General features: G+C 36.3%; 2 protein-coding genes across 3 annotated transcripts; one reads left to right on the top strand and one right to left on the bottom strand.

Annotated features, from left to right (window-relative positions):
* Positions 1–64: 64 nt before the first annotated feature.
* On the bottom strand, positions 65–11092 carry LOC122290835 (sister chromatid cohesion protein SCC4). 2 transcript variants are annotated; one of them, XM_043098501.1, is made up of 13 exons: positions 10658–11092; positions 10017–10158; positions 9784–9900; positions 8889–9390; positions 8364–8402; positions 8155–8276; positions 2471–2617; positions 2290–2379; positions 2044–2168; positions 1512–1717; positions 864–988; positions 555–756; positions 65–446 (listed from the first exon to the last, which is right to left on the bottom strand). In XM_043098501.1, exons 1-12 carry the CDS (start codon positions 11029–11031, stop codon positions 568–570), a joined length of 2178 nt encoding a protein of 725 aa, XP_042954435.1. In that variant the 5' UTR covers positions 11032–11092; the 3' UTR covers positions 65–446; positions 555–567. The 2 variants fall into 2 exon arrangements, with proteins under 2 accessions (XP_042954435.1, XP_042954434.1); XM_043098500.1 differs by having other exon boundaries at positions 65–453; positions 10658–11091.
* Positions 11093–18248: 7156 nt separating this feature from the next.
* Positions 18249–20572, top strand: LOC122290836 (cytochrome P450 714C2-like). The gene is made up of 5 exons (XM_043098502.1): positions 18249–18648; positions 18779–19005; positions 19096–19343; positions 19441–19795; positions 19884–20572. The coding sequence occupies exons 1-5, from the start codon at positions 18357–18359 to the stop codon at positions 20307–20309; spliced, it is 1548 nt and encodes a 515-aa protein (XP_042954436.1). The 5' UTR covers positions 18249–18356; the 3' UTR covers positions 20310–20572.
* Positions 20573–22254: the final 1682 nt, after the last annotated feature.

Genomic DNA, 22254 nt, shown 5'->3' with positions numbered 1-22254 from the left:
CCCTCATGACACATTTTGACCATGCAATCAAAGCCCCAACTATGTGATGATGAATAGATTCAACTCATGAAACATATTATGCGGGAATAGGATAAATGAACATGTACAAATTATGTATGAACACGTCCATGCCTAAGACCCCCAATTGGAAGGGAAGTCATGAAAAATCGCCTCATCAACCAGAGTTTAAAGGCAACACTAGAGCTTTAAATAGGCCTAAAGATCTCCCTTGAGATACACTACAATCTATAAAGCAACCTATTTTCTCAAGTTAGTTTGAGAATGTACATGGTATAATTTTTTCCCAAACATACAAAATGATACTGGAGTAGTATAGACAGATTTATATACAGACACTTCCGATCCTTTCCTGAAAGGTTCTTGAAATCCCGTTAACTCCAGATGGCATAGACAGTTGCCGCTGGCACGTGTTTGGCCCATCTACTCTACAATCTAGAAAGTGAGAAGGTCAATATCCTTTAATCTAATCCACCAGTTATTCTTTTGCTTTGGAAACTGATAAATAAATTAAGACATATTCGGGAAAAAATCACCTTTGCGAGTCAGCTAGATTTTCCTCTTGCCACGTCTCCCAGTGTCTAAATCCACCAGCCGCGATGATGATGGAGCAGGAGTAGGCGCAGAGAGACCAACAGACTCTGGAATGTCAAGATTGACACTCATGGAAGGGCCAGCGCTCGCACGCTTGATGTCAAGTTCATGAAATTGCTGAACTCCAAGTCTGTCTTTGTCAATCTGCTCATTAAACATATAAGAAATATAAGAAGTGCATGCCTGCATTGATTACACATGAAAGCAATACTTAGAAGATCAAAAGCACAAAAGTAGACAATTTCCCTTACTAGTTCAATATGATGAATGGATGAATGTGCATCAGCAAGTCTCTTTTGTAGCTCATCTACCTTTTTCCTGTGATATTCAACATTTTCCATTTCATTTCCCCTCTCATCTAACTCCTGATATAAGGCTGCAAGAATAGTATACAGAAACATGAGAATGGATAATCAAATGAAGTAAAAGTTCCAATCCAAAGATTTATGATCAATGGAATAGGGTAACAGGCTAAAAATATGCAAAATCCTTTCAGATGCAGAGTGATGAGTTAGAGTGATGATATAACTCTGATTAGTATACACATTTTTGGCCCATTCCACCATATAACTGTTCCAATCACAGTGGCATATCACTAAGGAGGATGGAGAGGAAATGGGACAGCAAATTTTAAAATATTTTTTTGATAAGTCAAGGAAAGAATAAAATTGCCTTTTTAAAATATTCACAAGCATGCAGAATTGTGGTGATCTACCAGGTAGTTTGCTACAGGTGGAACACATAGAAAAACATCATATAATGGAGATACCAGCCATATGGCCATCAATGACCAGTCCCAACCTCTGCATATTCCAAGATGGCCGAATCTTGTAACACTTTGAAAATAACTAGCTTTCAGGTTTTAAATAATGTGAGAGATTGTCAGGAATGGGATATACCTGTCAAAACAGAAAGCACCCAAATCTGAGTTGGGATATCATAAAGTTTCTTTGCCAATGTAAGGGATGATCTCAATATCTCTCTAGACTGTATAGTGTCATGCAGGACAAGCGCCAAACTCCCTAGGATTGTCAAATACTGAGATACAAGTTGAAGATTCCCCAAATGATTATGTGTCATCTGCAGTCCTTTGGCCAGTCGATTTCTGCATCACAGTTGTTGATCTTATTGTAGAGAGAGAGAGAGAGAGATTGTGGTTGGCAGAGTTAATTACTGAATTGATTGATGTAAAGAGCTACAAATGTGAGATTAAAATTTGGGACCATGTCAAATTTGTGCATACATTAAATAGATATCAGGTAAGAAGCACATGATAAGATCGTAAGGAAATGAATTTGACTCATTTCAAATACCATGGAAAACAAAATACATTGAATTATTTCTGTATGAAAGGCAAAAGGTGTTCTAAATTTAAAGCATTTAGTAACCACTCTATACTGGAAGATGTTAATTAATGGTAAAAACATCTACCTTGCTTCCTGTAGATCCTGCTGTTTCATCAGTAAAAGGCCATAGGCAAAAAGCACACCAGTTTTCTCTCTAACTCCAACAAAAGAATCCATCATTCTATAAACCGGTCCTATCAAATCAAGTGCCTGCTCATACGAGTCATACCGTTCAGTGCTTAAAGGTGATCCACCACAAATATTTATGCAACAATTAAACTTCCAGTTACCAATCAAACTAACATCACTGCAAGTACAGGAAATATTTTACCTGGGAAGATGATTCAGCATCGCCAATGCAGATGCAAGAGACAGCTGCATATATTTGGCACATAGCTTGCATCGATTTACTCTCTGTGAGCTGAATAAACAACACAAAATATTTAGTTTGGATTTCTACTTACAATAAGCATAAGCTTTAATAAAACCGTAAAACTTCATTTAAAGTTTACCTTTGCTGCTTCAAAATAATGAAAAGCTGCTTCACTATAGCAGCCTACATAATGAGAATATTGCCCCCTCAGCATCTGAATGATGCTTTCACAAGCTTGTAAGATAGTTGGAAAGCGTATGTACCAATTTTTCATTTGCACCAAAGCCTGCAAGCAGAAAGGACATGTCATAGTGGTTGTGTTTCAGAACTGAAAACACAGTTCACGCTAGATTAAAGATTGGTAGCAACCCAAATTTCTAAATTTACTAGTATAACAAACAACTAAAGATAACAGTTTTTTATTTGATCTCAGCCCTGGTTGCAAATGGGCATATGATTGGTTACTTGATTGGAACTCCAGGAGGGGGTAGTATTAACATTTCTCATTTGTTGTTTGCAGATGACACCCTAATTTTCTGTGAGGCGAATCAACTCCAAGTTAGAGTACTAAAGGCACTCCTACTTTGCTTTGAGGTAGCTTTAGGCTTGAAAGTGAATCTGGACAAATCAGAGACGGTGCCTATTGGTGGTGTTCAGCGTCTAAGACACTTGGCGAATACTCTGGGGTGTAGGAAGTGTAGATCTAGGCCTTCCGTTGGGGGCCCCCTCGAGAGCAGTCGCGCTATGGGATATAGTGATTGAGAGAGTATAGCGACGTTTAGCAGGTTGGAAGAGAATGTACCTATCAAAAGGGGGTCGGATTACGCTTATAAAGAGTACTCTATCTAACCTTCCAACATATTTTCTATCCCTGTTCCCTATTCCAGCAAGAGTTGCACTCCGCATTGAGAAACTACAACGGGACTTCTTGTGGGGTGGAATAGGAGAGGAATTCAAGTTTCATCTAGTCAGGTGGGAACAGATTTGTGAGCCCATCTCGAATGGGGAGTTGGGCATTAGAAAGCTGAGAATCTTTAATCAGGCGCTACTTGGAAAGTGATTATGGAGATACCATAGAGAACCAAAAGCTCTCTGAAAGTTGGTGATTGAAAATAAGTATGGGGAATTATGGGGTGGCTGGTGTTCTAAGGAAGTGCGAGGGGCACATGGTGTGGGATTGTGGAAACATATTAGACAGGGATGGGAGGTCTTCTCTCACTATACGAGGCTTCGTTTAGAAGAAGGAAACAAGATCAAATTCTGGTATGACATCTGGTGTGGTAATTGTGCGCTTAAGGATTTATTCCCGACATTATTCTTGGTTGCAAGCGACAAAGAGAAATCAGTGGCGGAAGTCATGGTGGTAATGGGGGAGCAAATCCAGTGGAATATCAGTTTTAGCAGGGCTGCTCAAGATTGGGAAATAGACACTTTTGAAGCCTTTTTCAGCCTCTTGTATTCAACCAAACCAAGTAACCAGCTTCTGGATTTGTTGTGGTGGATACCATCGGGAAAAGGATTGTTTTCGGTCCGTGCTTTTTACAAGGCCCTAACACAAGGGCAACCCTCTCAGTTTCCTTGGAAAAAGCTTTGGAAACACAAGGCGCCTCTTAAAGCGGCTTTCTTTGTGTGGTCTGCTTCACTGGGTAAGATCCTCACAACGGATAATTTGAGAAAACGAAGGGTGATCATCGTAGATTGGTGTTGTATATGCAGGAAGGGGGGAGAATCTGTTGACCATCTTTTATTACATTGTGAGGTAGCTTGAGGGTTATGGAACGAGGTTTTTTGTAGACTAGACTTGGGTTGGGATATGCCGGAAACAGTTGTGGCGGTTCTTGCTAGCTGGACAGGTCTGAGAGGCAACAACCAGATTAAGGCAATTTGGAAGATGATCCCGATATGCATTATGTGGTGTGAGTGGCAAGAGCACAATGAACAGACATTCGAGGATAAAGAGAGATCAATGGAGGAGCTGAAACTCTTCTTTTTTAGAACTCTCTGTACTTGGACTATTGCTGTTAGTTTTAATGGCCAAAATTTACATGAGTTTCTTATTTCTTTTGACCCTACGTAGTGTAGGATATTCTTTGTACTGAACGTGGCATTTTGCCTATTCTTTTTTAATATACCTTCTTACTTTTCTAAAAAAAAAAAAAACAGTTTTTTATTTTTTATTAAATCAAGTAATAAGGTGTAGCCCAAGTACAACAATCTAGAAAACAGTAATCTAGATAACAGTTAAATATACATGGTCAATCCAAACAATTTCCCACCAGCGATTATCAATCTAAGAGGTGTTTGGGGACTCCACAAAGTTGGTGAGACAGACTACAGTATGAGACAAAAGAAATCAATTCAAATTTGTGCCACGGATCAATAATGAGCACTCCTCTTCGAATGGCCTTAAAAATATTTCGAAGGTTTAAAAAGGGTAAGCAATAAAATATTCTTTAAGGACATGACATGGTAATGGGAATTGCATTGAGCAATTCAATGGGGATTTCCCCAAAGCGTGTGGCATAAACCATGGTTATAGTGTTAAACAAAACTAGCCGTAATTTTTTTTTATAAGTAAAATAAAATCTTATTTTTTTTTATAAGTAATATGATATTTCATTGATAAAAGGATAGACATAGCCCAAGTACACTAGAGGTATATAAAAGCATACACCTTTTTAAGTACTGGTAACCGTTACAAGAAAATAATTGAAAACTAAGCCCATTTAAATCCAACCCAATAGCCCACATAAACAAAGTCTTCCAAAAGAAACTCCTAAACTCTTCTAAGGAACGTTCATGATCCTCAAAAAGTCTCTCATTACGTTCACTCCAAATACACCAAAGAATACAAATAGGGGCCATTTTCCAAACAGCTGAATCTGTGGTGTCCCAGTGATACCTCTCCAGCATGCCAGTAGATCAATCACCCGGCCTGGCATCACCCATGCTATTTCCATCTTGCTGAAAAAGTAGTTCCATATGTCTCTAGCAAACTCATAGTGTAAAAGTAGATGATCCACCGTTTCCCCACTCTTCTAATACAAACAACATCAGTCCGTGATAACAAGGCCCCTTCTCCTCAGATTATCATTAGTCAATATCTTGCCTAAGGCTGCTGTCCACACAAAAAAGCGGCCTTTGTTGGTGCTTTAGTCCTCCAAATGTTCTTCCAAGGAAAAAAATGTCCTTGTTGCCCAGTAATAGAATTATAAAATGAGCGTACCGTGAATTTTCCTTTCCTAGAAGGTCTCCAAATCATCACATCTTCAGTTGTGGCAACAACAGGAATGTTATACAGCAAGTTAAAAAAATCCACCAGCATGTTCACTTCCCAGTCATGTACCTCCCGATTTAGGCTGATATTCCACTCTTGTGAACCTTGTATAGTTACCCTCAAATCAGCCACCATGGCATCTGGATCCCTTGCAATACTGTAAATAGCGGGATAAGCCTCCAGCAACACTTTGTAACCCACCCAACAATCCTGCCAAAAGCATATCTTTCTTCCATCCCCCAAGCTCAAACGAGTATTACTAGCAAAAGAATCTCATCCTTTCCGTATGAACTTCTACAACCCCACTCCATAGGACCCCCTTCCCTCTTTTGAACACCAACCCCCTGTTTCACAACCATATTTCAAATCTATCACCCCTTTCCATAAAGCTCCCCTCTCATTGTTATATCGCCAAAGCCATTTACCTAGTAAAGACCTATTAAGAATCCTCACATTCCTAACCCCCAGTCCACCATCTCTCAAGGGATTGCACACCTTATCCCAGCCCACTAAATGAAACTTAAACTCCTCTCCTATTCCACTCCATAAAAAATCACGTTGAAGTTTTTCCATTCTACATGCAATGCTAGCAGGAACCACCAAATGCTAGCCGGTTCTGTGGCAGAACCACCAAATAAAATAAAATCTTATTGAAACAAGTAAATAGGCATAGCCCAAGTACATAGCAAGGACACATATAACTAGCAATAATTAGGCTTATTGAAGATAGCATTAAGTACCAGGGCAGAAACATTGTGCTACTAAAGTACATTAAGTCAACCAAATGATGTGATTATAGAGTTTCATATATTACTATAAAGAATGTAAATCTCAAACTCAAAGCATGCCAGCTAGAGGCATGTCTACATTTGAACTAGGGGTGGGCGGCGGGGCCCCGCCAGGGTCTACCCCGCTCCCCACTTGGGCGGCCAGGCACCCCCAGTCATCAGATGCCAGGGTGCGGTCCCCCAGCCCGCACCAAAGCACACAAGCGAGGATGGTGCCCAAGCCTGCCTGCGTTAGGCCCCATTTATTCATAGTTATATAGATATACATTTAAAAAAAAAAAAAACTATTTTCACTAATAAAATGACGTTGTTTTGAATATGAGCCAAGTACTATATAATGAAAGTTATGAAACCGAAGCCCTAAAATTCTACCTCCGTCTCCTCTCTTCTCCCTCTCCATCCATCGTTCTCTCTGAGTCTCCTCTCCTCCTCCTTTTCTTCCCCTCCTCTTCTACTCCGCTTTTTCTTCTTGATGGTTGAAGCTTGTGAATTGTGACCAATGTTTTAAATTCCATTCCAGTGATCATTCTGGTTTAAGTACTGGAATGGAATATTTCAGTACCCGTACATTCTGGTGTACTGTTTTGGGATTAATTATATAGTATATATAAATATTTATATGTATATATAAATTAACAATTAATAGAATAAATACATATATATATATATGTAAGTGTGTATCATGTATATGTGTGTATATATGAAAGAATTGAATATTTATAAAATGAATATACATTGAAAAAATCACAAACTTGAATTGAGACACAAAAACAAAGAAAAAAAATGAAAGAATAGAGAAATTATTAAAAATTATGATATTTAAAAAAAGAGAGAATGGGGAGACATATTTAAAGTTACAAAAAAATTAAATTATAGAAATACATTTTAAATTGTAGAATTAATTAAATACCATCTAGATTTAAAATTTCCAAAAAATGCCATCTAAGCACAAGAAAATTATAAAAACAGTTCAAAACAGAATAGGGCCCAGAATGGCTGAAAAGGACCGGAGCAGGCTGGAGTTGGAGCGAAACGAAACGATGATGTATAGTGTACCAGATGGCAGATACTACACCGGAATGGGTTATTCTAACCGGAACGAAACGGAATTTAAAACTATGGTTGTGACTATGAGACACCCGAAATGGTGTCTCAAAAGCCCATGAGCAACGGGCCACAGCTTGGCCGTGGGTCAAAGGCCACGAATGGTTGTGGGTTTTGCGAAGAGACCCACAACCATTCGTGGTCATGGTTCTTTGCTTAGACCCACGACCATGCAGTGGTCTTGTCGGAGTAGTTGCGATTTTTTTAAGTTTTTTTTTTTAAATTTGTGTTTGTAATTGTTGGATGATGAGTTTGTAGATTTTATGGATGAATATGTGTATTTATTTATTTATTTTTTTTTTGGGCTGGTTTGGGACTTTTTTGTTGTTTTTCAGGTTTTGGTAATGGATCTGTGGACGTTTTTGCTGTGGGTGGGAGCTGGACAGACCAGGGGGCCAATCCGCCCCCCGGCAGCCAAACAGGGGGCCCAGCCCACAGGGTCTAGAGCCGGATTCCGGGGGGCAAACCCCCTCCCCCCTGCCATTCATGCCAGGGGTGTGTAGCTCCCCTAATTTGATCAAGAGCCCAATCATCAGGAGAGAGAATGATGAAATACAAATTGGAATTTCATTACACTCCAAAATAATAAAAGCTAAAAAAATTTCCAAAGAACAAAAGATTGAACCAAATTAATTATGGAGGAAAGAGGCCTACCTCTTGTGCTTCAACAAATTCAGACCGTGTGAGCTCTATTGCTACTTTATTTTCAAGGAACTGCATTAGGAGAATTAAATACACTCCAGCCATCCAAATGGCAGAGTGTTGCAAATCCACTTCTGCATAAAAACCATTTATAATAATTACAAATATAAAGAGGCACTAAAGGCATGCTGTTGTAGCCATCATGAAAATTTAAAGCTCACCTCTCACCCCTTCAGTGATTCCAAGCTTCCCCAGCTCCTCTACAAGAAACATAATTATTCAGGGTTCTAGGCACTGTTTGCAACTAATCGTAGAATTTGTAATTGTAGCTGAATACAAAGAAACTATCACCTCATCAACTAAGTGTCCAAGAACTAATTTTTCAAAAGATAAAGCCTGGGAATTCTGTTTTAAGGAGTTTGACCACCCAATGCTATATTCCATGAACCTCATGAAAAAGTTGATGTTTCTCAAACTTTTTAATAGGTAAATGAAAAAGTTGACGTTTCTTGTAACAGTTACTATTAGGAGAGAGTAGTTGTAACTTAAAAAAGATGCTCTAATAGTGAAATCAAATTGCAATAAGAACCTCAATCAGGGTTGAATGTTCTTGTAGGGTGAAGAATTCAGTCTAACATCCATATATGGTGTACTTATGAAAATAAACATCCATATATGGAGTAAAAAGTAAATCATAAAAGGCAAGGAAAAAAATGTGATCTTTTTCTGAATCTAAAAAACCAAACCTTGGATAGTCTGCATTCCAGACTGTATTCGCTTTCCACACTCCTTAAAAAGTCCCTTTGGACGTCCCAAAATAACCACCATCAGATCAACTAGTGCATAGACAGCACTTTTCGGTAGCCACTCACCATCAATAGGTGGTGGTGCCATCTCAAGCTTATCTTCTGATGTCCCTCTCACATTTCCAAAATATGTGGGCTCCAAATAATGCTTGCCCGTTGAACTTAAATTAGTCATACTTCTAAGACGCTCTTGAAGCCGAATTTGCTTTTCAGACAATGCAGACCTATCCCTGTAGTGTAGATCAGATCGGGATAGACTTTGACCTAAGGAATTTAGTTCCTTTGTCAGCTCCTGTATATGCCGTGTTTGCTGCATATCAGCCTTCATAGCAGCATCCAATTTGTCTACATGTTGTGCAGCATTCTTGTAGTCGCAGATATGAAATCGGTAGAATAGGTGCAGCAGCTCATTGTAGAAGAGTAAACCAAGGCACTTCTGTCTCTTTATAGGCGTGATGACAGTGGAGTGTGGTGAGACAGACAAGAATTAGAAAGGAAGTCACTGAACATAAGATATTTATATAATCTGAAGAGACGTGAAAAAGAATTATGGGTGTACTTAATTCTGTTTTCACCTCTCATTAAAAATGCAAAGAGAAAATAGCTTTGGAGATGCCTTTTAAGAGAAGTTCACGAGGTCGTTCTCTGGTTAAGAAAAACAAAACCACTGAAAAAGGTATACTCCCGTTTCTCTTTGTTCAGAGAGAAAGCGAGAATTGTTTTGTAAAAACTATTAGAGAACACAACCAAATGGGACCCAAATCGTTCTCATTGTGTTATAGCATATGGAAACTGGGAAGAGCTAGCATACAACAATAAAGGAGATGGAACTTACTTTGTTCGGTTCAATTGATTCCCAGACATGGTCGCATCTATTAACGGCTTGCTCAACCAAATTCTCATCCTCCCACTGCATGAGGTGCACGTGCAGAACGGAAGTTGCAAAGAACATCTGGTACACGGCCAAAGTATAAGGTATGAGAGATTACTAATAGAAGCATACAAAACGGAAGAGAAGCGGAATAACAATGACAGAATATATGAATACTTGTAGCAGAAGACAAAAACCTGTAACTCGGGATAGGAAATTTGGGTTGCACAGACATAACCACACTCTAAGGCAGATATTGAACTCTGATAGTCTCCTTCTATGGTCAAGGCATTTGCAAGCTGTGCATTGAAGTTGCAAGACCACAACTTCACTGAGATCCTTCAAAAAAAGAAGACAATTAACTGAAAACAATGATTATGCAATCATAACTGTAAGAGAAATGATTTGTGCAGTCGGTAAATGCAATCGACGTCCAGTCGCTGAAAAAAATGAATTAATATGGACCTATATGTAAAAAAAATTAATTTTTTTTATTCATTCTGAACAACTATTTTTTTTTATTTATTCCGTTCAACTGACTGCATACCGACTGTATTTGCCGACTGCGCCTAGCAAAGCCCTAACTGTAATAATGGCATTACTGTGAGCAAAATAATTAGCATGTTTTCTTAGAGGGACTACGAAGTTAGACAGAGCGTTATATAGTTTTCGAGATAAGAAAGTGTTGAGACCCATTTGAAAATTGGCCTCTGTTTTACAAAATTAGAAGTTTTAAAAGCGAAAAGGGAAAATCAAAATCTGAAACGAGAAGGAAGAAAAACAGAATTTCGCAAAGGAGAAGCCCCGCCCCCCGGGGGGGGGGTATATTATACTAAACTGATCGTGGGCATCACCGGCAGAAGTTGTGAGGTCAAGAGCCTTGTTGAGAATGTGTTTCAGGGGAGGAATAGCACCAACGAGATGGTAACACTGGCCGAGTAAGCTATAGGCTCGGAATTTCAGGTCGAAGCAAGACGGAATCGACTTTAGAAGAAGCTGCGAACGCTCGAGATGGGATTTGGCGTGAGTGACATTGTGAGAATGCTTCAGGAGGAGGGTGGCGATGCGAAGCCGAGTCTTGACCTCCACGATGGGGAAGAACGACACCTGGCTCTGACAAATGGCTTCGAGACATTTCACGGCCTTCCCTATCTCCCCTTTACTCTCGTGGTAGTCTGCCAAACCCCAAAGTCCCTCCGCCACTGCTTCCATCTCCCTGAGTCCCTCCCTCCCTCTCTCTCTCTCTCTGTGCAGTGATGAGAAAAATCAAGTGGGCTTTTCGATTTCTTGTTGTTGGAACGAAGTCGCTGATCCGAGTTAGAGTTGAGCTTGGCAGGCCATGGCAATGGCAGTGTCAACATGCATGTAAACCATGGGCCTCACCAGCCTCCAACATGGCATGGGTCATTGGGCTTTCAAGTGCTAGAGTCCAATACCCACTACAAAATTTCCTTTCATATCTGTTCTCCGACCCGGACCGAAATCGAAGCATTTCGGCTCGAAGCAAGTACATTCCGCTTGGCCGACGCCCGACCCGAATTTCGGAAAAGGTTTCCGAACCCTCCCCCACGTTGCCCTGTTTTTTTGGTAGGTAAATGTATGTACCACAACTTGCAAATGTGTTACGAAAAAAAACCAAATATAGAACTTTCTATGAATATATCACATGTCTACTTATTTTAAAGGTAAATTATTTTCAAGTTAGTAGAATTCGTCTCTCTCTCCGAGAATAAGATGACTAATGCAAATTATAAAGCATTCCTACTAAACAAGACTCATTTAAAAAATTTCTTATTTCTTAATACTAATGAATGGATAAAAGGTTTTGCACAACTTCTCTTATCATGTACTTAATAGAATGATGCAAAAAATGTAAATTAATTTGGTAAAGTTGTTGATTAACTTCAATGACTTTAGCTACATTTTTTAGAGGGAGAATAAATCAATTGGATATAGTGATTGAAAATTAGTAGGAACTTGATTTTTTCAAATAATTCATTCCTACCAAACAATACTTCAAGAAATTTTCCATTTCCTAATACTAATGAATGGATAAAAGGTTTTGCGTAACTTCTTTTGTCTTGTACTTAATTGGATTATGTCAAAAATGTAAATTAATTTGACTAAAGCTGTTGATTGACTTCAATGACTTTGGATATATTTTCTAGAAAAAAAAAAGAAATTCATTGGATATAGTGACTGTAAATTAGTAGCAATTTATTTTTTCCAATCATTCCTAAAACCAATAATGTTGTATAAATGTACTTTTAGTAATCATACTAAACCAAAAATTCATAGGTCCTGTTTAATTTTTAAAATACACAAGCCTACTCCCAAAGAATTGTTTATTCTTCAAAAAATTTTCAATCGACCTCATTCAAAATATTCTTCAAAGTTATCTTTATATGAAAAAAAATGTTAAATATATAATTAATTGAAATGACTATAAGAAAATTTCTTCAAATATGAATCTTACTAGTTTCTAACTTGTAGCTTTCATCATCTTCCATTACATCTTGTGAGTCCTAATTAATGGAATGAGCCATCAACCAGTTTTGTGTGCAAATAAGAGTTTCAACTATTGTTGGAGCCAATGAGCTACGAAATAAATTTAAGACCCGACCTTTAACGCTAAATGCCTACTCAGAAGCAATAGTAGATATCGAAATAGCTAACATTTCTCGAGGTATATTGGCAAAAATCGAATATCTGATTAAGTTCACATTCTACCATATTAGAATATCAAAGTTGGGTGTCGATCCTTCAACACTTTCCATGAAATATTTATCCAATTCTGATTTTGACTCTACCACATATTTTGATACTTGATATTGCTGATACATATTGAATATATCATCTTCATCATTATAAGAAGTGTTGTTTTAGGTCTCACCAACACTTGATTAGCCCCTACTTGAATTTACATTGGATTTTGAATATTGCTTATACATCCGCTCAATCATCCCCCTTAACCAGTTAATAAGTTCAGACGCTCGCTCATGGCCAAGAATATTTGTAAAATAAAATTTCAAAACTTCCAACCTGAAGCGCGGATCAAGCATAGATGCAATAAACAACATTTTGTTCAATTTTTTAAAATCTTCTCAATACTTGTCATATTTCAACAACATCCTCTTCGACATGGTTTTCAGCATATTACTCTCACTCATAGAAAATTTGTTCAAATGTTTATATATTGTAAATATTTCTTTAATGAACAAATTTGAAGTTGCATAAATTGAGTCTGAAACCCGCAAAGTCATATCATAAAAAAGATTAAAAAGTTGTACAAAAATCTTGATGATTTCCCAATCATGTAAAGTTGGTATTCCTTATCCAACCTCACGTAAATATGAGCTAAACTCATTGTCTTAATCTTGCAGCACCTCAAACGCCGCATAATATTTGAGAGCCGCACTCAACATTAGATATGTTGAATTCCACCTAGTTGGAATATCAAGACAAAAAAGCCCACCACCCAAAATATTTTGTTTCTCTGCGCATGACTTAAATTTATTAAGTCTTGCAAATGAAGACTTCACATATTTAACTACATTTTGAATCTTTATAATTAATTTATCAATTTATTTTAACCCATCTTGGACAATAAGATTCAAAACATTTGCATAACATCTTATATGCATATTATCGACTGTAATTGTAAATATTTTCTTTATGCCTCATCCAAGTATAGATGACTCAATCTCTTTTTCTATTGTTATCCTTTTTGTGGTAAGGAATTTTGTCAAAATCTATAATTCTCTTATGCAAGATCCAATCATCATTAGTAAATTGGCTATTATGCACATATAATTCAGATTTTGAATTGATGTTCACATGTCAGTAGTGACGCAAATCTTATAATCAGATGCCATTAATATGTTCTTCAACTTTTCTTTTTTAACATGTACATCTTCATACAATCTTGTATAACAATAATGTGAGAGAGAATTGAAAATCAAGACTCAACTATAGCCGTAATTCATATACATACATAATGTATGTATATGAATTAAATACGGTGATGTTTTGTTAATTATTATCGCGGGACATCGTCCCACATATATACTTGTATATACATTAATTAATTTCAAAAAATGATCTAAAACCTTCAAGCTATTGTAATTATATATAAGATGTAATATAATAATAGCCAGCATTTAGAATCAGCCACGAAGAAATGACAACAATTAGTATATCATATCACAATGAAAATTATTTCGATCATACTACAAATTTTGTTTCTTAACTTCTAAGTTAGCATCTCCATATAATGTTAGTGAGGAAATTGTATATGCATGACGTGTTTAATGTAAAAATTACCACGGCATGGTAGTGTAACTTTCAATGCAAGTGCATGAACATGATGTGTTTAGTGGGAGGTATTATGACATGATAGAGTAACATGTACATGTGGAATGGGCTTAGTGGCATTAGACCCTTACATAGGAAAACTCCTTACATGAATAGACTTTAGCTTGATATGTTAACATCAATCTCTCCGTATGGAAATTGATTTCCTTGTCAACAACACTAGAATATAAGAAGAAATAATGCGACTGATTGCTTGATTAAAGTTAATTGGATTATGCCATCCTAGTAGAGATATTATCTTATTTTGAGCCATATTTGAATTCATTACATGTTGAATGTGAGGTGTCATGGGATGATAGAGTAGCTTTTCATTGGGAAAGGACTCCCACTTCATAAAAAATCTATTTTTTTTTTTCCTCAAAGGCGTGTATTTGAAATTACTATAGAATTATTGATTATAATTGAATTATTGACATGAAGAGAATGATGACAAAAATACTATTCTACCATCAATTATCAAAGAAAAATAAACTTTTATTTTAAATTTAAATATAATAATATTTTTTGTTAGCAGGCAGCGACAACGAATGGCATCCGGTACCACAATAGAGTTAGATTTTAACATCAGTATACATAATATAATTCAATCCCTATAAAAATCAACCAAAACTGAAAATGAAGTCTCAATTTCACGTGGTTGTGATTGTTGAATGTGATTTACTTTGGCAAGATACGAAAACTTTTGATTGATGATGGGTACCCCATTTATTATCTTTGCACCATGTCTCAATCGTCATTTTTTTGTAAAAGAACTTGAGATTTAATAGTAATTACAAGCTGGATGGTTTGATGACATGTGATTCGATTTTTTAAATAAAAAATTTAAATTCGAAACTCTTCACTCTTGTGTATAGATATATATATATATATATATATAGTGATTACAACTTTGAAATGTATGAATACATTTTGTTTAGATGGAAGTTCACCCGAAGTTAAAATATATTGATCAATGGGCCCCATTCATCATCTCTCATTAGGAAGTGTTCTTGTTTTTCCCCTTTTTGGTTTTTTTTTTTTTGTTTAAATTAAAAGTGGTGCACTTCATGTGCTGGTGAGTTTCTAAAGGCGAAAGGTGTTTAGAGGAGTCATTATTGACCCAAAAAGGGGCCATTTTTTCTTCAGATAAATCATGACTTGTATTTATGAGTTCAATTGCGGTCTGGATGAGGCTTCTAGATGTTCATCCAAAGTCCATATGTTTCTGGTCTTACTGCAATAATAATCCTTTATTTATTATCATTTTACACTTATTTTTTACTCATTATTTGCTTTGGACACGCCAAAATGGCATCCATTTTCCATCGGTTCAATAAATAATTAAATAAATTACACTAAAATAAGTTAAATAATTACGAAGCATCGATTCCATAGACTCCAATTGAGTCTTCGGAATTAAATTAAGGAATTTCTTCTACATGGATATTTTATATTAAAAAATAATAATACAGCCTATTATATTAATAAAATATATAAAAAATATATAAAAATAACTCTACATATTTTTATAAATTGGTCAATAAAGTATTTTTAAAAATCAAATTCTAAATATAGAAAAAGCTCTCTTTTTTAAAAAAAGAAAAAGTTAAGGATCCCGACGGGAGATTCCGTTGGGAGGTATTGCACTTTTTTTTTTTAATTTATTAATAAAATAATATTTAATAATAATGTAAATTGTTTTTTAAAATATTTAAAAATATTAAAAATGATGTTAAAAAAAAATTCTGACACCTAACGGGAGCCCCAATAGTGGGCGTAGACCCACCCTTTTAAATATGCCAAAAATCATAGTCAACCATTCAAAAAATAAAAAAAACAAAAGCACATGATGCATATGCTACAAAATCACGTAGTTGTATATCTAAATAAAGAAAGGGAAATTTTCCCTAAGAAATAATTAGAATTATGAATCTCTCGGCACGGAAGATTTTATATATATAAAATATAAAATAATAATACAGTATATTACGTTACTCCTTCCTGTATATATTCCGTTAAATTCGGTTAATTTCCCTTGACGTCGGAAGCAAGCCAAAGTCCGAAGCATGCAGCATGTGAAGAGAGGTTGGTCATGCCGGCTGCAACCAATCAAATTATATATGCAAAGGGTTTCAAATTCAAACATTGGACAAATTCACATGAATCTATTGCCATGTCGCTGCGGTTTGTTTGTTGGTCCGCTGCCGCCTGTTGCCCGTTGGAATTTTCAGTCTCGGTTGAACAAGAACACAACCAGCAACATCCTGGAAAACGACGGGTCGTAACCGTATCGGGCGGGGAAGGGGGTGTTCGCCAACTTTGACCGTCCAATTAATCTGTGAACTTCTTCTCCCTGTTTTATTCGAACCGTTCACATTATTATTATTTTTTTTTCTCTTTTTATAAGAAAAATATATTAATAAAAATCGAAAGTAGGAGACCGCAATCCAACAAACATCTCAAAACTAACGTTACAATAAAAAAATAAAATATAACTTTTTTACTTTTTTCCATTAATCTTAATATAACTATATTATTTTAAAATGAGATTTAAAAAAAAAATACCTAAAACGAGAGTATTTATATAAAGTGATATTTGTTTATAAATTATTTTATAAAAATATCCGTCATTTAAAATATAGTTATATAAATAATTATAAAATAAAAACTGACCTAAAATTTGGAAAAATTGGAAAGGTATTGAGATTCTTACAATTTATTTTTAGAAGTGTTATAGTTAAAAAGAAATATTCAAAATAAAGTTATAAACTGGCACGGCTTTTTATGACATGTTATATCGATTTTATAGTAAAAATAATTTTACAATCTATCGTATTATATCAAACCACGTCAATTTATAAATTTATTTTTGTTAAATATAAAATAGAGTTAGCATATTATGTTAATATATTTTAAATGATGGAAAAAATTTACAATTTTATAACAAATGAAGAAGAGAGAGAGAGAGTCCCAACGTTAGAGTCAACTATCATCTTGTTGCCAGAGGAGCCAAAATTACAGGGGACGGACATCATGTAACTGCACACAGAGAGGGTTTGCAAAGACTTTTTGAAGCATGATATGCTAAAATGTCTGAGCAATAATTCACGTGTTTGGGGTCAGAAAATCAATAGGCCAACAGGCAACAGCACGGGCAGCATACCCATAAGTCAAAAAAGCAAACACAGGGCACAGACAATTCAGAAAATCACACATTTTACATGGGAAACCAATCTAGGAAATGTGGACAGTTTGTGATTAAGTATGAACAAAATTATTTGTGTTGCGCGTTAGCGTGAATGTGAGCTAGCGGAACTGAAGAGTGTGTGAATGTCCCAAACCCTTGAGTTTAACCGTAGAGGGATCCATATTGATCGAAAGTGAGTAAAGGGTTGAAATTAAACCACAAACGAGGCAATAATTCATGTCTTCGGCCTACAAAACCTGCCCCGTCCATTCGTGAGATACATGTTAATCACAACATCAAAGTCGACTGAAATGTTTTCTCTAAAATGGGTTGTCGACAAAATCAAAATGAGAATTATAAAGAGTTAAAAAGAGAAATATTTCATTTATAATTAAAAATAAATTAAAAAATTTACGTGATTTGGTACGGTAGGTAAATTTATTTTTATTTTAAATTAAATTTTTTTTTTTTGTGGTTGTAACTTTCTTTCAATGATATCCACGTGTTAAACGACCATTAGTTTGCTTTAAATTCAAGTCCACAAAAGCCAAACAATTAATGCATCCGAGCATACTTTGGTTGGTTGGGCCGTTTCTGCCAAAGTTCCTAGACATCTTTTCGAGTAAAGGACATAGAAGGTGGGAAGGATCCTAGTCCTGTTTATCAAACTTTTTTTTTGTTTTTGTTTTTTTCTGAATAAACCTTCCATGATAAAATTATAAAGCAAGTTACAAAAAGTATGTGAGGGTAATATGAACCTACAAAAATGTCCTAATCATAATACATGCATCCATACATATACCAATCTTGCTCATTCAGAGAGAAATTAAGAATTTTAAGTTTTAGTTATGACCAAATTGTCCCACAAAGCTCACTATATATATGAATCTCTTCAGCCGAACAAGCCAAGCTCCCCAAGTAAACATTTGGATAAGTTCCATTGAAGAGAAAGAGAGAGTTGTGCGTTGGGGGACCAAAAAAGAGAGACTTTTGAGTCATGGAGCTCCAACATGGTGCTAAGATATTCATGTCCTTTGCAGTGCTTGGTTTCATTGGATTGCTGATACGGTTGTATAATGCTCTGGTGGTGAAGCCCAAGAGGCTCCGATCTGTGCTCAGGAATCAAGGCATCACCGGACCGCCGCCAACTTTACTGCTCGGAAACATTAGGGAGATAAAGAAGGCAAGATCCACCACCACAGTTAATGCTCCCACCGGTGAAAACCCCGTCACCCACAACTGTGCCACAATTATTTTTCCCTTCTTCGAGCAATGGAGGAAGCAATATGGTATATTATGCTTAAGTCAACAACATCATCGCTTTCCCTTCTTTCATCTCAGTTTTGAACTCATTTTCTAAGTTTGATGATGATCCATTTGGCAGCTTCTCACTTTTTTTCTTGCATCTGCGCTGAACAGGTCATGTGTTTTTGTTTTCTCTCGGCAACACACAAATACTGTTCATAGACGAACCTGATATCGTGAAACAGATAACCACGTGTACATCCTTGGACTTGGGAAAGCCATCGTATCAGCACAAAGAGCGTGGTCCTTTGCTTGGTCAGGGAGTTCTCACCTCAAATGGCGCTGTATGGGCTCACCAGAGGAAAATCCTTGCTCCTGAATTATACATGGAGAAGGTTAAGGTATGATAAATTCAAAGAACAGGTTTCTTCTTTTCCTCCAAATTAATTTTAACAGTAGAAATAATGGATTGATATGTGGACGTTCTGTAGGGAATGACGAACTTGATCACGGAATCTACAATCAATCTGCTGAACACATGGAAGGGTAGGGTTGAGACAGAGGGTGGAACCGCAGACATAAAAATCGACGAGTATATGAGAAGTTTCTCAGGTGATGTGATCTCAAGAGCATGTTTTGGCAGCAACTATTCCAAAGGGGAAGAGATTTTCGTAAAACTACGAGCTCTGCAGGAGGCCATGTCAAAGAAAGTTTTATCCACTGGAGTCCCTGGCTTGAGGTGCGAGCATTTTTCCATGAAATTCGTTACCAATATGTCCTTATTTTCAAGATTATAGGGAAACTTGACTGATTTCTGTACACGAATATGTTTACAGGTACCTTCCCACAAGGAGCAACAGGGAAGCATGGGGATTAGAAAAAGAGGTTCGAAATTTGATACTGCAGGTGGTGAAGGAGAGACAGAGAGCCTCCTATGAGAAAGATTTGCTGCAGATGGTTCTTGAGGGCGCCCAGAACAGTGACCTGAGCCAAGAGGCAACCGACCGCTTCATTGTCGACAACTGCAAAAACATATACTTGGCTGGGTTTGAGACAACTGCAGTTTCTGCAACATGGTGCCTTATGCTGTTGGCTTCAAATCAAGAATGGCAAGACCGTGTCCGTGCTGAGGTTCTTGACATCTGTGGAGGCGCTAACCCTGATGCTGATATGATTCGGAAGATGAAACAGGTACTGCCGACTATTGCAACAGGGAACAGAAGATGAATAAACTTTTAAATTGATTAATATTCATTAACATGGTCTCTTGTTCCTGCAGCTCACGATGGTGATTCATGAATCATTGCGGCTTTATCCCCCAGTAGCGGTGATCTCTAGGGAGGCCTTTAAAGACATGAAATTCGGGGACATTAATGTTCCCAAGGGTGTCAACCTCTGGTCTCTGGTTCTGACATTGCATACTGATCCAGAAAACTGGGGACAGGATGCCTACAGATTCAACCCAGATAGATTTGCAAACGGAATAACGGGTGCTTGCAAGCTTCCACACTTGTACATGCCATTTGGAGTTGGGCCCCGCGTCTGTCTTGGACAGAACTTGGCCATGGTTGAACTGAAGATACTCATAGCTCTCATTCTGTCCAACTTCTCCCTCTCCCTGTCCCCCAAGTACTGCCATGCACCTGCCCTTAGGTTAGTTATTGAGCCGGAACATGGAGTAGACCTCTTGGTGAGGAAGTTATAGGCTTTTTCCCTTGATTGGGCTTGCTCTTGCTCGATACGACAAGAATATAGAAAATAAAATCACCCAGTTTTTTTTTTTCGTAATGGTAAACTTCTCTAGGAAACTTGGATTTCATGATGTGATCTTAGGTAAACGATGAAGTGCAGAGTTGTTCACTTCTGCATTTAAGATCTTTTCCATTTATTGTTCCTATGTTTGTTTGTTTGTACTCCTTGTATGTATATGACCCGGTACTGAATAAGATTTGAATATCCTTTGTTCCATGAGGTTGGGATGAACTGTTAGACCATTAAACTGTACCTGATCATCACAAAAACAGTGACTTTACATCATTCCGGAAAATTTACTTATCTTTTTTTATTAATGCTCGATATGCTAGTCCGCGTATTCTTTATTGTAAAAAAGAGTAATATTATACACCACACCAACATCTCACTTATATCTCATTATATATGATGTGACGTATTTATCATAATTTGATGATAAAAAACATACAATAAAGGATTATTTAATGATAATAAACTTGTCACATCTTACTTAATAAGATACAAATAAGATGATAATATAATGTATAAAATTTTCCGTAATGTCATATATGGGAATAATATTAGTGATTGCAGCTCATCTAGCAAGATGATGCGCAATAAATAAAGGAATGAGAGCGGAACTGAAGAGTGTGTGAACGTCCGAACCCCTTGAGTTAACCGTAGAGAGACCCATATTGATTAAAAGTGTAGTGAGTGAAGGGTTGAAATTTCACCACAAACGAGACAATAATTCATCTCTTCAGATTAAGGGTGTCAAATCGTGTTAATGAGTCGTGTTCATATCGTGTCAAAGCATACATATTATACTATATAGGTAAATCCTAACTCGACCTATTAAACTTATCGTGTCAAAATTTTAAACTCTGATACGATCCATTAACATAACGTGTCGTGTCGTATCAACTCATTTTGACCCATTAGTAAATATTGCAAAATAAGTTAATACGACATAATATGACCTGTTTGAAAATGTTTATTTAAATGGATTGTATATGTCCGAAATTAACCTGTTTGACCTAATTAAATTTAGTATAATTTTATATAAATATTAAAATCACAATATCTATAAAAATTATAAAACTAACTACAAGTCTAAAATTACAATCTAAATAATAAAAATATCAAAATTAAAATTCTAACAATTTTACTTTTAGATATAAGGGTATAATTGTAATTTTAACTTTCTTAACATGTCATAGCAGTTTATAACGGGTCTTATCAACCTGTTAAGTAATCGTGTCTTAACGGGTCAACCCGTTTTGACCCGAACACATTAAGACTAAACATTAACCTGTTATTATTATGTCGTGTTCGTGTTGAATTAACGGGTCATATAACATATTGCCACCCTTACTTGGACTACAAAACCTGCCAGCCCTGTCCATTCGCGAGATATTTACATATTAATCACAACATTATCTTTAAAATGTCTCGTAGACAAAATCAAAAAGAGAATTAAAAAGAATAAAGAGAACTGCTTTACCTGTTCCTATAAAAATTAATTTATTGACTGATTTGAAATGGTCACAAGACAAAATCAAAAAGAGAATTTTAAAGAATTAAGAGAAATGGCTTTACCTGATCCTATATGTTTTAAAATGGTCATAAGATTATTTTTATTAAAAAATAAATTTAATATATATATAAATTTACGGGAATTTATTTTTATAAAATTTTACTGTGACTTAGCCTTTCTTCAAATTAATTGACGTGCAGGTTATATCCACGTGTTAAACCACCATTAGTTTGATTTAAATTCTACCGTTGAAATTCACAAAAGTATCCATCACTTGGTTGTTGGGGGACTGGGCCCTTTTTTGCCGAGACTGGCTCTACAGTCAGTCAGACATGGGACCCGACCCATGACAGTACAATTTTTTTTTAATGTAATTTTTAAT

This window comes from Carya illinoinensis, chromosome 13, assembly GCF_018687715.1.
Source record: "Carya illinoinensis cultivar Pawnee chromosome 13, C.illinoinensisPawnee_v1, whole genome shotgun sequence".
Classification (NCBI taxonomy): Eukaryota; Viridiplantae; Streptophyta; class Magnoliopsida; order Fagales; family Juglandaceae; genus Carya; species Carya illinoinensis.
The sequence above is the reverse complement of the archived record's forward strand: the minus strand, read 5'-3'. Positions and strand labels throughout refer to the sequence as shown.